Source organism: Leuciscus leuciscus (assembly GCF_965113295.1).
Source record: "Leuciscus leuciscus genome assembly, chromosome: 12".
Lineage (NCBI taxonomy): Eukaryota > Metazoa > Chordata > Actinopteri > Cypriniformes > Leuciscidae > Leuciscus > Leuciscus leuciscus.
In genome coordinates this window covers 10,437,504-10,451,326 of record NC_138736.1, presented here as the reverse complement: position 1 = coordinate 10,451,326, position 13,823 = coordinate 10,437,504, and the positions used below count along the sequence as shown (strand labels likewise).

The window sequence follows — 13,823 nt, the reverse complement described above, 5'->3', positions numbered from 1 at the left end:
TGCAAATATATCTATTTATCGCTTTTCTACTTAAATTGCATAAATGTCATTTTAACGTTCCTTACATTCCTATTCAAATTAAATTTTGCATCCCGTTTGCTACGGACAATCAAAATTCAGGAATCGTATTGGAATTTTAAAGGCATTCTAAATTCAACTCTGAATGGCGCACAAACCCGCTAAATACCTTTGCACTTTGTGATCACATGACCAGGTTGTCCAATAAGTTCCTAACATTAACTGCAGGTCAGCGTTGCGTAAGAATCACTCTCAGGCGACATTCTAAACACAGAAGTATATTTTTCAACGTCAGTAAAAGGGGACAATCATCATGTCCTCGCATGAGGTTTTCATGCAACATAATAGATGAAAGTTGCCATAGAGGGTGCAGCATCAAATATGGGCTCGGTACAAATATGGAAGCTACACATGTATTGAGAGTGGGCATGTATTGAGTTCATGAGCTGATGGGTTTGTACAAAGCAGGAGCACCTGGAGAATTCAGGTCATGGAATGTCAGTCGTTGCATAAAAAGAAAAGAAAAATCAAAGCAGTGGCGTTCTCTTTACACCTGTTCATTCAAGAGTGAAAATAAGCCCTTAGTGATCGCTTTCAGTATTCAAACTTTTTATCTAAAGGTGAGACATGATCATAAATTATAGAGTTGTACATTCCCGTCAATGTTGTTGATGGAAACCTAAGCAGGTGATTTTGAGTACCATGCGATGTAGGATAAAGTTGACACGAGCTGCTTCAAATCGGGGTTCAAAACTTGCTTGCATACAAAGATATCGTATTGCACAACACAAAGTGATACTATAAAGTTAGCACAGACGCATACATACACCAGAACATGCAAACCTTCACTCTTGCGTACATCCAAACACGCATATAACCGCACACACACAGATGAAGCGCTTCAAATGATATGTGCTATAGTGTATTCCATTCAAAACACAACGGAATGTATCCCCTGATGCAAACATTACCCACAATGCATTGAAAAGCCTTGAATTAATAACAACTTGCTCATAATACATCAGCAAGTGACTCACGTCTCGGTTAAACAGTAATAAAATCACCCTTGGTCAAATAAACACCATAAAAATGCAAAAATAAATAAAAGAGATATGGAGGCAAACCACATATTTACAACAACAACAACAAAAAGTTCAAATGAACAGAATTCAAGAATGGGATCCTCAGCCTTCTCTTTGTAAAATAAAGATCATGAGCGCCAGAGCAGGAAAATCCCAACATTCAGTCCATCAGTCCACTGGGTCAATTAGAGACTAAGATTTGGATACTGCCTGAAGCTACATAATACTGCCGTAAGATGCACGTGAGTAAAAAGACGTCTATAACTGCCTTCCTTTGTAGATCTAATATGCATTTATACTGTATATACACATAAATATCGATATAAAAAGTAGATGGGGAACTGTGCCCTCACAAAACAAAGGGGAAGAGAAACAAAACAGCACAGATATTAAACACAAAAGGTTTGTAAGGAGTGGGGAGCGCATGCATGCACGATTCCTAAAAAGGAACATTCCTTTCCCAAATCTGGACCCTTTTTTGTGTGCGTGTGTGCGTGTGTGTGTGTGTGTGTGTGGAGTCAAGCACTCCACTAGCAGAGACAAGGACCGATGACACGCAGCAGACTCGGATGTCTTGACAGGTGTTGTCTTTGTTCTTCAGATGTACGCATGTCCTTTCTGGGAAAAAACTGAAAGTAAAATTGTTGCACTTTTTTTTTTTTTCTTAAAACTCTTCCGTCTGGAACACAAAGAAGAATGAGATATAAGAGCTTTCATGCATTGAGTGCCGGTTGTCTGGAGTGACTCAAAACTGCGAAGCGCTGCTGGGGTCACACTGCAGTAGTCGCACAATGGAGGGATCGCTTTTGGCACCTTTAATGAACTCTTCCAAAGACAACTTGCCTAGAAAGAGAAGATGGAAAGGGTTAGGGGAAAAGTTGAGAGAAGAAACTGAAAGACCTGACCTGACCTGGGTTAAAACCTGGGTTCTTTGCATTTGCTAAGAACTGGGATTGTTTTAGTAAAAAAATAAGTAATAAATAATAAAAAATTAAATAATAATTGAAATTTGAATTGCGATATAAAAGTTTAACTTGAAAGTGATCTTTTGGTAACATTTTTTAGAAATGCAGTCAAGGTGACTATATTATTGGGTAACACTTTATCTTACAGTATCTTTATTACAAGTTACATGTACTTACTACAGTAATAACAGTAAATCATACATAATTACAAGTAACTAACCTTAAAACAAACCCTACTCCTAACTTTATTAACTAAGTATTTTATACAGTAAAAACAGTAATATTGTGAAATATTATTACAATTTAAAATAACTCTTTAGCTTTTTAATATATTTAAAAATGTAATTTATTCCTATGATGGCAAAGCTGAATTTTTTCAGGCTTTTAACATCATTACTCTCTACAGTCTTCTTTGTCACATGATCATTCAGAAATCATTCTAATATGCTGATTTGATGCTCAAGAAACATTGCTTATTATCAATGTTGAAAAAAGTTGTGCTTAATATTTTAGTGGAAACTGTAATACAAGTTAAGAATTCTTTTGATAAATAGTAAGTTAAAAAGGACAGCACTTATTTGATTTTATAAAAAAATATATTTTTTTCCCCCGAATTTTGTACTTCATCGGAATGGTACGAAACTTGGTAAAGGTAAAAAAAATAAAAATAAAAACATGGACATGATTTGAAAAGGTTAAATGGTCCTGAAAAAATATGTCACACTTGTGCTCCTCTTGGTCAAAAATTGGAAACGAATGGGAAATCAATTTCATCTAGTGGAAACGTTTGGTACTGCGGCCAAACAAAATCTTACTGAAAGCTCATTTTTTGAGATATCAAACTCAAATTTGGAACACAACTTGTTTAGATATATGGCTTTCATTTCCTTGCTATTTTGGAGTGAAGCGTTTTTTTGAAAATATACTGTATATTTCATATAACAATTTTAAATAGTATTTTTGTCGATTTTTCATAACAATAAACATTTTTTTTACGTTGTCATTTCAGCAATAATTTGCCAAGTGTCGTCTTTGAAAAGAGATCAAACTTAAGTCTGTGCTCTAAAGCATTTAAGATTCACGACAGTTTAAGCTGGAAATTTAATTTTCAGGTCTATGCTCAAAAAGTGAATAAATGGATTAAAACTACCGCATAAATATAATTTATTAAAATAAAATCCCCTAAAAATACTAAATATTAAACAAAGAACATTATCGAACTAAAATATAGTACATTCATTTTATTGAAATTAAAAAAATTCGGTCAATTTTGACCACTACGCGAAGAATTGGTCCACATCTTACCATCATTGTTCAGGTCCATTTGTCTGAATATCTTATCCGTCCTCTTCTCTGGTGTGGATTCGTCCTCAGGCATTTTCATCACCGATGACACCATCTTATAAATGGCCTGTAAGAGATATGAATGAACCAGGTAAATAAAAAAATAAAAAGCTAGAATATCAGTAGACCACCTTTATCTGGCCTTCACAGGTTCAGCCAATACTCTGATCCATTAGCATTTCATGCTGCACCGAAATTCAACATGAGCCATGAAGTAGAAAGCACACTTTTGTGTGATTTTCAGATCATTTACTTGCCATATCCACTAAATCTGAGAAGAAGGTTTTAAGTCAATCAATTATGTAATTATGTTTTTGAGGGATAATGATTTTCACAGTTGGGCAGACTGCTAGAGCCGTACTCTCGGCTTAGCCCTGTACCTTTTAAAAGCAGCCGCTGTGATAAAATATGCAACACGCTGCAATCTCAGAGTGCCAGCCAACTGTAACCTCCATGAGCTTGCGGATAATCCCACCGTTCTGCACACACAGGGATAAACCCCGGTTAAATTTAACTTGTTAATCCAACAGAGAAGAGAGCCAACGTGGGTGCTACCTACGTCCCCCCCCACTATCGCCGCGATCTTCCCCACAGGCTTCGCCAGTCAGGCACCACACAGAACTGAGCTTTGCCAAGCCTGGTTGAGGGAGACTGGTACCAACTGAGCATGCTAAGCACATGCTAATAGCTTCTCTACTCCCACAGCACAGGCTGACAGGGGAGCATTCATCTGGGACAGCTCGCTAACGTCTGTGCTTGATCTCTCCACCAGGGGTCAGGCTTCTCATCTCTGTGCTTTCTGCAAATTATGAAGACTCATACTGTACATGAAGTCTGCATGTTTAGAAGGAGAATGTAAGTTTAGTTTGAAATGGAATAGTTGTATAGTTAATGTATAATTTGAAATTGAATCATACTTGCTGAATACTATGCAGTATATAGATTGCTATAAAAAAAAAAAAGCAATAAATTTTTTTTTGTAAAAAAACGTAATTTAGTCAGAATACAGTGCTATTTGTTTTTAGAACCAGATGGTGTAGTATATACACAGTATACTGTACATTCTATACCATGTGGAAATAGTAATATTTTATGGTAGTATGCTATCCTGAACATTGTCTGTGTCGGTTTATGATCAATGATGCTGGTCAATTTGAATTATTTTGAGAAACAACAAAGGAGACAAAATATTGAGGCTGTAGTAAAAGGATCATGAAATATGAGCACTGATAATAAGTAACATATTAGGTGGGAAAAACTGCTCAACATAAATTAAATATTACATCTGTTTCCTTCAAGTATTTTCATACTTTCATTTCATGAAAGATAAAAGCAAATGTTTTTCTTTCATCCAACATAAGGACACAAAGTCACTCAACAAGTCAACAAACAGGAGGATTTCTTGATCCATTATTTGTGAGATGTTATCTGCTAAATTTGAACTGTCATAAGACTAATGTGCTCAATAGGCCTAGACTTTTAAAAATGACAAATCCTTTCTGAAAGATGAGGCAAAGAAGATTTCTGAAATGGAAACCGGGGACATTTTCTAGTTCACGTGATCAAAATATCATTGAAATATCACTTATTATCTATGAATTAAAACATGGGGATGATATATTTTGTATTTTTTCTATATACCATTATTATAATGAATAATTATTATGATATTTGCAGGTGATACAGACCCTAACTGATATGAACACAATTCACCAAAGAATATACTGTGAAAAACAGTAAATAGTAACCAATGCAAATAACATTATTATATATAAAATTATGACTTAACAAAAAACATTACAAAAATTAAACAAAATAAATATCACAACATACGATAAATAAAACTGTTTTAACATTTTCTAAATGTATTTAATATTTTCACAAGTTGTGAATATACTGTGATACAGTAATTAAGCTTTTTTACATTTTCAAATGTTATCTTATGTTTGTGCTTTTGGAAATGGATCCTTTGGCTTATTATTTACTGCATTTTGACGGCTGACGTTTAAAATTGTCAAGTCAAGTCAAGTCAAGTTTATTTGTATAGCGCTTTTCACAATACAGATTGTATCAAAGCAGCTTCACAGTATTAAATTAAAATAATACAACAAAGTTTGTTTCAAGAGGAATTTATTGATTGATCAAATTAGATTAAATATCCCCAAAATATCCCCAACTGAGCAAGCCAAAGGCAACAGTGGCAAGGAACCGAAAAACTCCATCAAGTGACCTAATGGTGTCCTAAAACTCCATCAGGTGACCTAATGGAGAAAAAAAAACCTTGGGAGAACCCAGGCTCAGTCGGGGGCCAGTTCTCCTCTGGCATTTATGAGCTAGAGGCCGGATTGTAGTTTGATCTGTAGGATTATATGAATGCCTGGCTGAAGAGATGCGACTTTAATCTAGTTTTAAACTGGGAGAGCGAGTCTGAGCAACGAACAGTATCAGGAAGACTATTCCAGAGTTTTGGAGCCAAATGTGAAAATGCTCTCCCTCCTTTGGTGGTTCTGGATATAGGTATGACCAAAAGCCTTGAATTTAGTGATCTTAAAGAGCGCGATGGATTATAGGGTGATAGAAGATCCGTTAAATAGACTGGAGCTAAGACTGGAATTGTGTGCAAAACAATCCAGAACGCTTTATTGTAGTGTATTTGCAGGGCGTTTTAAACATGCTGTGAAACACAGACATTTCCGAGGACAACTCCAGTCGGGGACAGGACACAAAAACGTATGGTTACCCTATTGAAAAAGCATAAAGGTCCGTTCACACCAAGGATGATAACTATAACGATAAATGGTTCTAAAAATCGAATATATAAAAGAATAGAAGAGTCCACACCACAATTATAACGATACGGTCACAGAGAAACAATATCGTTAGAATCACTTGCAGAACAATTTTTTTTCCAGCTGATGAATGGTAAAAACAATGATAGCCAATCAGAATCTAACAGACCTTGAGCTTTTAAAGCAGCAGACGACAAAACGGAACAATATTGTCCGCTGGTGTGAAAGCTAAAATAGTTATCATAATAGCAATCGTTATTGGCCTATGTCACACTTCCTGCTTCCGGAACGCAGAGTAGGGATTCAGAACTTCCGGTCAACAGTATTTCTCAATAAGGATTTAGATTATCAGCCATAATGTCTAAACCATCTGAGGTAGACTGACCACGAGCTATGAGGTTGTGAAACGAAGGTTTTTGCTCCTGTAGAAGATATACGTTCGTATGAAATCAACCTTGTTTTAAGAAAAACATGTTTTATCCGCGATCTTATGAAAAAAAAACTACACTACCCACAATCCTAAGCGTAGCAGCAACGTCTGCTGATTGGTCCAACTCGCTGTTACCATAGAAACGTTTAACTGTTGTTGTAGTGTACCGGGTTGCTCTGCGTCAGGACGTAGACAGCCATACCTCAGCTTTCACGCTTTTCCACTTGAGAGTTTTCATTTACCATCCGAACCACATCGTCATATGTGACTTCAGGCAGGTTGCGGAGAGATTTGGTCCAGCGGTATCTATCGGACTCCGCCATTGTAAAAAGCTAACCGGAAGAGCCGTATCCCTACTAAAAGACGAACTTCCGGTCTTCAATTTTTTCGTGACATAGGCCTTGGTGTGAACGTGGTCTCAGTTTGACGAGGCTGGGAGATGGGCTAACCAAAATTTCAGGATTATTGCGCACACTAACCTTGACAGTTAGCATTTTAGCATTTAGCATCAAACTTTTAATCTCCAAATAATCCACATTTGTTTATCAAAATCATCACAGCACTGAGAAAATCAGTGTATGGATGCAATATACTGTACATTTGCTTTATTAAGAGTGGATTCATAGTGCAGATTAAAGCACAAGTTGCACAACCATCGCAGAATGACTCTGACCTGCACAATCTCTAGCATTTCATCACGGCTGATGTAACCGTTGCCGTCCAGATCGTACATGCTGAAGGCCCACTTCAGCTTCTGCTCCAGTTTTCCCCGTGATGTCACGCTCAGAGCAATGATGAACTCCCGGAAGTCGATGGTCCCATCGTTGTTGGTGTCAAACGTACGGAAGACGTGCTCAGCGAACTTTGAGGCATCACCGTATGGGAAGAAGTTGGCATAAATCTTCTTAAACTCTTCAACGTTCAAATGCCCAGTGGGACAGTCTTTGAGGAACCCCTGTTTAGAGTGAACAACATATATTGCCATTCGTGGTATGCATTAAGAGGCTCCTTTATAAGAATATGACATTTCAGCATAAATGATTTCTCGTGATGATGCTGCAATTTTGATGTATGTCTTTATCCTTCACAAACATTCAAGGGGATTGCGAGCTTAATTCCAAGACGGAAGGTTTAGCGTTATTATACTGCCAAATGTCAAATGCGCATTTTTTTCATCAATTTCATCTGTCAGTCATGGAAGCCTATTCTGACTGGATGATACAGTCAGGAGCGTTAAATCCACAATGACTGTTTAATACAGTAGCAAAGAGAATTAAATTATAGCGCACGAGGATTGAGAAATTCACGAGTGCACAGGACAAATGTTTGAGAGGCAATTCATAAAAGAGCACTGCATATTTGAGAGCATGTGTCCAGTTTTGTGCGAGGGCGAAGAAAATCTGCATGTAAGCCAAGAGAATCACACTTGTGAATAACATGGATGCACTCTTATGTTACAATAAGTGGTTTTTGACATTTGGTAGTATAATAACGCCATAGAAGGTCTATTGCTGCATTCACGTCCTCCTGGGAAGTTCCTACTCGCAGGTTTGGAAATCATAATTGATTTCATGATGTGACATGATGTGTGTTCAAGTCATTTTTTTGGAATACTACAATAAACTAACTGGACAATTCAGTATTTCTTTCGTTTGTAAATTCCCAATAAAAACGGGAAGCATTTTAAGTGCATAATGAAAAGCAAAGGATGCACATTAGTTGTGTAATTGTATAATCTGTATATTTGATCAATCTTGTGCCTCAGAGTGATTGGAAATATAGTTTGATTGCACAAGCCTGTCAGACCATAAACTATATCTACACTACACAAAAGTCATACTGTCATTTCCAACAGTACTTAAATGCACAAAATGATCTGAGCTTTATCAGCCCCAGGGACTTCCTGGCTCATGATACATAGCTTAAATTTACAGACAAATGCCCTTAACCTTTTTGCACAAGGGGCAACCAACCCTGGGATACATATTCACTGTAAGTCATTTCCCATGAACACCACTTATAGAGACATACACTAAATGCTATATTTAACCATCTTTTTGGGAAAGGGTTACTGTTTTCAAGTTTAAACATGCATATGGATAAAAAAGTGCAACAATTGTACATTTAGGAAACTTTGCCACTAATTTACCACTAAAAGGTTCATAGTATTACCTTAAGGGTACATATTACTATTCCAAGGTACTAATATGCACATTTTAGGGGTAAATAAGGTTCAAAGTTCCTATAAGTGCTCCAGTGACAACTGCACTTTTTGATTCTTTACCTGAGATAATATTTCCGTTAACGAAGTCCAATAATTTACCCTCCATGTAGAGTAAACTGAGTGTTTGGAACCAAAGTCACACACTGCAAAATTGATTTTCCTTATTTTTTTTTCTTGTTCTCCAGTACAAATATCTAAACATTCTTAAATCAAGATACATTTACTTAAGATGCAAAATGATTTAAGATATAAAATTTAATTTTCTGAAAAATGTTTCAAAGTTTAGTGAGTTAATGCATAAAACAAGAAATAATATTCGCCAATGGAGTCATAAAATAAACTTAATTCAAAGGGAAAACGAATTAAGTTTTTTTCTTACCCCATTGGCAGATATTTTTTCTTGTTTTACCAATAAACTCACTTAATTCTGACTTAATGGTTTCACTTTATAATAATGTTTAATTAGTTAACATTAGTTAACTACTTTAGTTAACATGAATTAACAATTATTCTACAGTATCTGTGTTAATTTCAATATTTACTAATACATTGTTAAAATCATATGTTGTATTTGTTAACATTATTAATGCACTGTGAACTAACAATAACAACCAATGAACAGCTGGATTTTAATTAACTAACATTAACAAAGATTAATAAATATTGTAATAAATGTATTGCTCATTGATAGTTCATGTTAGTTAATACATTAACTAATGTTAACAAATGAGACCTTATTGTAAAGTGTTACCGACTTAATATCTTTAAGAATGTTTAGACATTTGTACTGGAAAACAAGACAAAAATACACGATTTTTATTACATTTTTGCAGTGCACTTAATTTATTAATGTCACTGCATCAAATAACACAACACAAAAGAAAGATGTCAAGCAAAAAATCAAAATAAATAAAAGATAATAATCCCTTTCAATTATAAAACAAATACACGTTCAACATGTATCGGCATGCAACATGTAATTATACAACATGTATAATTATTTCTAAGAAAAGATCTAGCATCATTTGTTTCCATGATGGCGCTTGGTTTGATATTGTTTGTAATGCAATGAACTTCAGACATTTTGTGTGGCTTAAGGGCCTAGATACGTTTAGGGGCCCCTGTGCATATTTCAAGATGTTCCGACCTTGTACCACTCCTGCAGCTCGTGGTCAGTGAACTCCGTGTTCTCCCTCAGGTCCTGTAGCATCTCGGGCCTGAGTTTGCTGTTCTGTTTTCCCATGATGATACGTCTCTGTGCGCAGTGACAACACCGAGGGCCCGGGTCAGACCTGTCGACAAAAATGACATGAGGGTCAATGAGGAGATACCTGAAAACATTTTAGAGTAGATTACCAGTTCAAGTGATAATAAGAAGGAGTCTTAGTTACGAGGCCAAGGGTCAAGTGATTAGAGGCCGTCACGGTATCGTGAACATGAAATTTAAGCTAATTAAAAACCACAAGCTTCTTCCAAATCCTAACGTGTGTTTGAACTCTCTTGCTCTGGTGTGACACCCATCAGAGCTCAGTGAACTTTAATGTCTCCCCTGACATTACATGGATAATTAGAGCCAATGTGTGTGAGTGTGTGTTCCTATAAGTGTGTGTATGAACATATCCATTAGTGAATTAATAGCACCCTTCTGAGCTGACTCATTCTCACATCCTGGGAACAAAAAGTGCTCTGATAAAAATACATCTTATGCTGCCAATAAACGCTGCAAAAGGAAATGTACAAATTAATTGGTCCGAATGTGAGGTAGGAAAACAGCCGTTCTCTCAGGATGTTTCGAGAGCACAGTTAGGAACCTGCGCTAATTAATAACAGAGTCGCCCACAATTACTGCGAGATGGGCAGCGATCCGAGGCCAAGCGGTGCATCGCGACAAAAACACTGGAGGAGGATCAGTAGCCTACACACAAACAAGAGTTTCACAGATATATACGAAAGCATCCAGCACTGAGCACTAGGAACATTTATCTTAAAAGCTAAGGGATCGGTGAGAGCTCAATGAAGAAAGATTATCTGACAGTATGTGATAGAAGCAAAAGCCTGGTTTGAGTTTAAGCTAAATTACCTTACATAAGTATTTAGAAAAAGAACAGCCTCCAAACTGTATCACTTTCAGGGATGCTAATTTTTGCACGATTACGGATGATAGCAGCCTGTCTGATTTGATTTTCTACCCCCCATGCTGAGTGTGTGTATTCTCGGGAGAGGAATAAACCCCAGCGGAGAGAGATCAGATGAGGAAAACCTAATTTAAAGCTACTGTTTTAGCTCTGTATTACACATGATCTGGGGGAGGAGACATCGTTTAATGAAACACCACAGATCAAGTTTAGATTAGTCCAGGGGTGTGGCTAGGGGTGGGTCCGCAATAAAAACAGCCAATAAAGTTTCAGCTTAGATTTGCTTGTACATTTTCTTTTGCTATTTTAAAACGTTTGCATTTAGAAGAGGAATGATCAGGAACATTCAAAGAAAATTCAGTCATTATTTACCATCACGTTGTTCCAAACCTGTTTGACTTTCTTTTTTCTACGTAACACAAAAGATATTTGTCAAAATGCGCTTTTGTCAATGTTTTGCTGTTTAGACACCATTGACTTTCGTTGTATGCCAAAAGCAGTCGGTCAAAATATCTTTTTTTTTTTTTTTTTTTTTTTTTTTTACAGGGACAATAGCCTACACTAGGTATTGTTACACATAGACAACCGATGCCGTGTACATAGGGCATATAGCGTTAAGCTAGTTTACGGCCCGCGGCCCTGGTTAGGCTTTTACATAAAATAAAAACATCCAAAATAAAAACACAAACACAATCATCACAAAAAACAAACAAATACACACATGTATACATGTGTGTATATGTTGTACCCAAACAAATCAACAATGGCATATTGACATACTGGAACATATGGCATATTGCACATGGAACAATGGCATATTGGAACATTTGTGTTCCATAGAAGAAAGTCCGTAATGTACAGTAGGTTTATGACAACATGAGGGTGAGTAAATGATGAGATAATTTTCATTTTTGGGTGAAATATAAAATAAAAGCTTGATTGTTTTGTCAAATAATTATTTATTTTTTAACTAAATAATTATAAATTCTGCAAAATAAAGGTATTATTATAATATAATTTATTATTTATATTTTACAGTGAAATATTACAATAGTTATAGTTATCATAGTTATTATTTATGTATTTATTATCATTATTATATAAAAAAAATATTTGACCAAATTCTGAAGTCCTACAAATAAACACAAGAAACCTGTTTTTTTCTTAAATAAATGTTTTCATTTTTAAAAGGGTTTTCCCTAAATCTTGCAGCCCTAATTTAGATGATAGTGTTCATACATTTAAAATTTGAGCCATTCCTTGCTACTAGTTTTGTCAACCATCCGCCCACCCTCGTCAGGCTCTGAGGTTCAAAACGTCTTTAACCTCAGCCTAGTCCTGTGATTATATGTCCCAAACACACTTTATGCTTATAGCTAGAGGCTGATCTCCAGACTGAGCCATTTAGGGTTGAAGCTACAGTAAATGATTTAGCACAGAGATCACAACAAGGCCAACGAGGGAGTGGGGGGAGGGGGGATGTGGTTGAGAGAAAAAAAATAACAACAATGGCAAGAATGCAGAGCAGGAGCAGCTTACACTGGCGGGTGGCCCAGTGATGATGCAAGAGCATCACCGCCAAGTGTTGGTGTTGGACTGACCAGTAGATGAGCAAATGGCTCTGTGTTTTCACTGCTTTCGTCTGCTTTTGTGCCTTGACCAGCCCTGTGGATATTCGCCGGATTTCTACAGAATATGCGCTCTATGTTGCCCTTCTACAAGAACCAGAAAATGGAAAGACAATGTAAAACTGAAACTGCAGGACGAAGTAATTATGTCTGCATCTGCGGCTGGAAAAACTCCAACTGGCTAGCAGTGCAATGTCAAGTGACATGTCTCTCTATGCGAAGCAGACACCTTGCTGATATACTGAAAGGAGTGCCGTTCCCCAGGGCTTGAATGTCATCACTCACACTGAGATATGTCACGTTAGTTTTAGCACTCTACACACTCATTAGACTTTATAAAAGAAGGCTGAACCGATCCTGGTTAAAAGAAGAAAAAAAGTAGCTCCAGCCAAGACGAGTGGAACAAAAGACATCTGGAGGAAGGCGAGGGCAATATACTGTACTGTATGAAGAATGTAGTGACTTCATCCACTTACATTTTCATACACTGTCCCATGGCCAATTCCAAAGGGAAAATCACAAGTGAGATCTTTTAAATATCTTGTTTCTCCTAGAAAGGAGATTAAATATCCTCCCTCTTAGAATTTTCTCCTACGAAAAAACCCCTCATAGTCTCCTCTATGGTTTTCAACAAACCGATTAGCCAAGATACCAAAGTCCAAACTCAGATTTCAATACATACTATCTTGTATGTGATACACAATCTTATTATAGCATATAATGTTCAAATGTTTGGGGTCTGTATGACTTTTTAATGTTTTGGACAAAATTTCACCAATCCATCAAAAAGGCCCCAATCCATCAAAAATACAGCAATAACAGCAATATTGAGAAATATTATAACAATTTAAAATAGCTGTTTTCTATTAATACATCTTAAAATGTAATTTATTCCTGTGATGGCAAAGCTGAATTTTCAGCATCATTACTGCAGTCTCCAGTGATCCTTCAGAAATCATTCTAATATGCTGATTTGCTGCTCAAAAGACATTTCTTATTATTATGAATGTTTAAAACAGTTGTGATTCATATTTTTTAGAGGAAACCGTGATACATTTTTCATTTGAGATAGAAATCTTTTGTAACATTATAAAAGTCTTTACTTGATCAAATAAAGTACAGCGATGAATCATTCAGAGTACTAACATGCAAGTGGCATGAAGAAAGTAAATAAAACCATTTCTATTTTCATGTGGACTTTAAGCCTC

The 13,823-nt window shown here is 36.3% G+C and overlaps 1 protein-coding gene across 3 annotated transcripts in view; it reads right to left on the bottom strand.

Moving 5' to 3' along the window:
- Positions 1-1,586: 1,586 nt before the first annotated feature.
- hpca (hippocalcin) overlaps positions 1,587-13,823 on the bottom strand; it is a 37,456-nt gene continuing 25,219 nt past the window's right edge. For all 3 annotated transcript variants that reach the window (XM_082185242.1, XM_082185243.1, XM_082185244.1), the window contains exons 2-5: positions 10,000-10,144; positions 7,302-7,583; positions 3,371-3,476; positions 1,587-1,943 (exon numbers count right to left, since the gene is read on the bottom strand). In XM_082185242.1, coding sequence (XP_082041368.1) covers positions 1,846-1,943; positions 3,371-3,476; positions 7,302-7,583; positions 10,000-10,095 — 582 coding nt within the window. In that variant the 5' untranslated portion in view covers positions 10,096-10,144 and the 3' untranslated portion in view covers positions 1,587-1,845. The remainder of the gene's footprint in view (positions 1,944-3,370; positions 3,477-7,301; positions 7,584-9,999; positions 10,145-13,823) is intronic.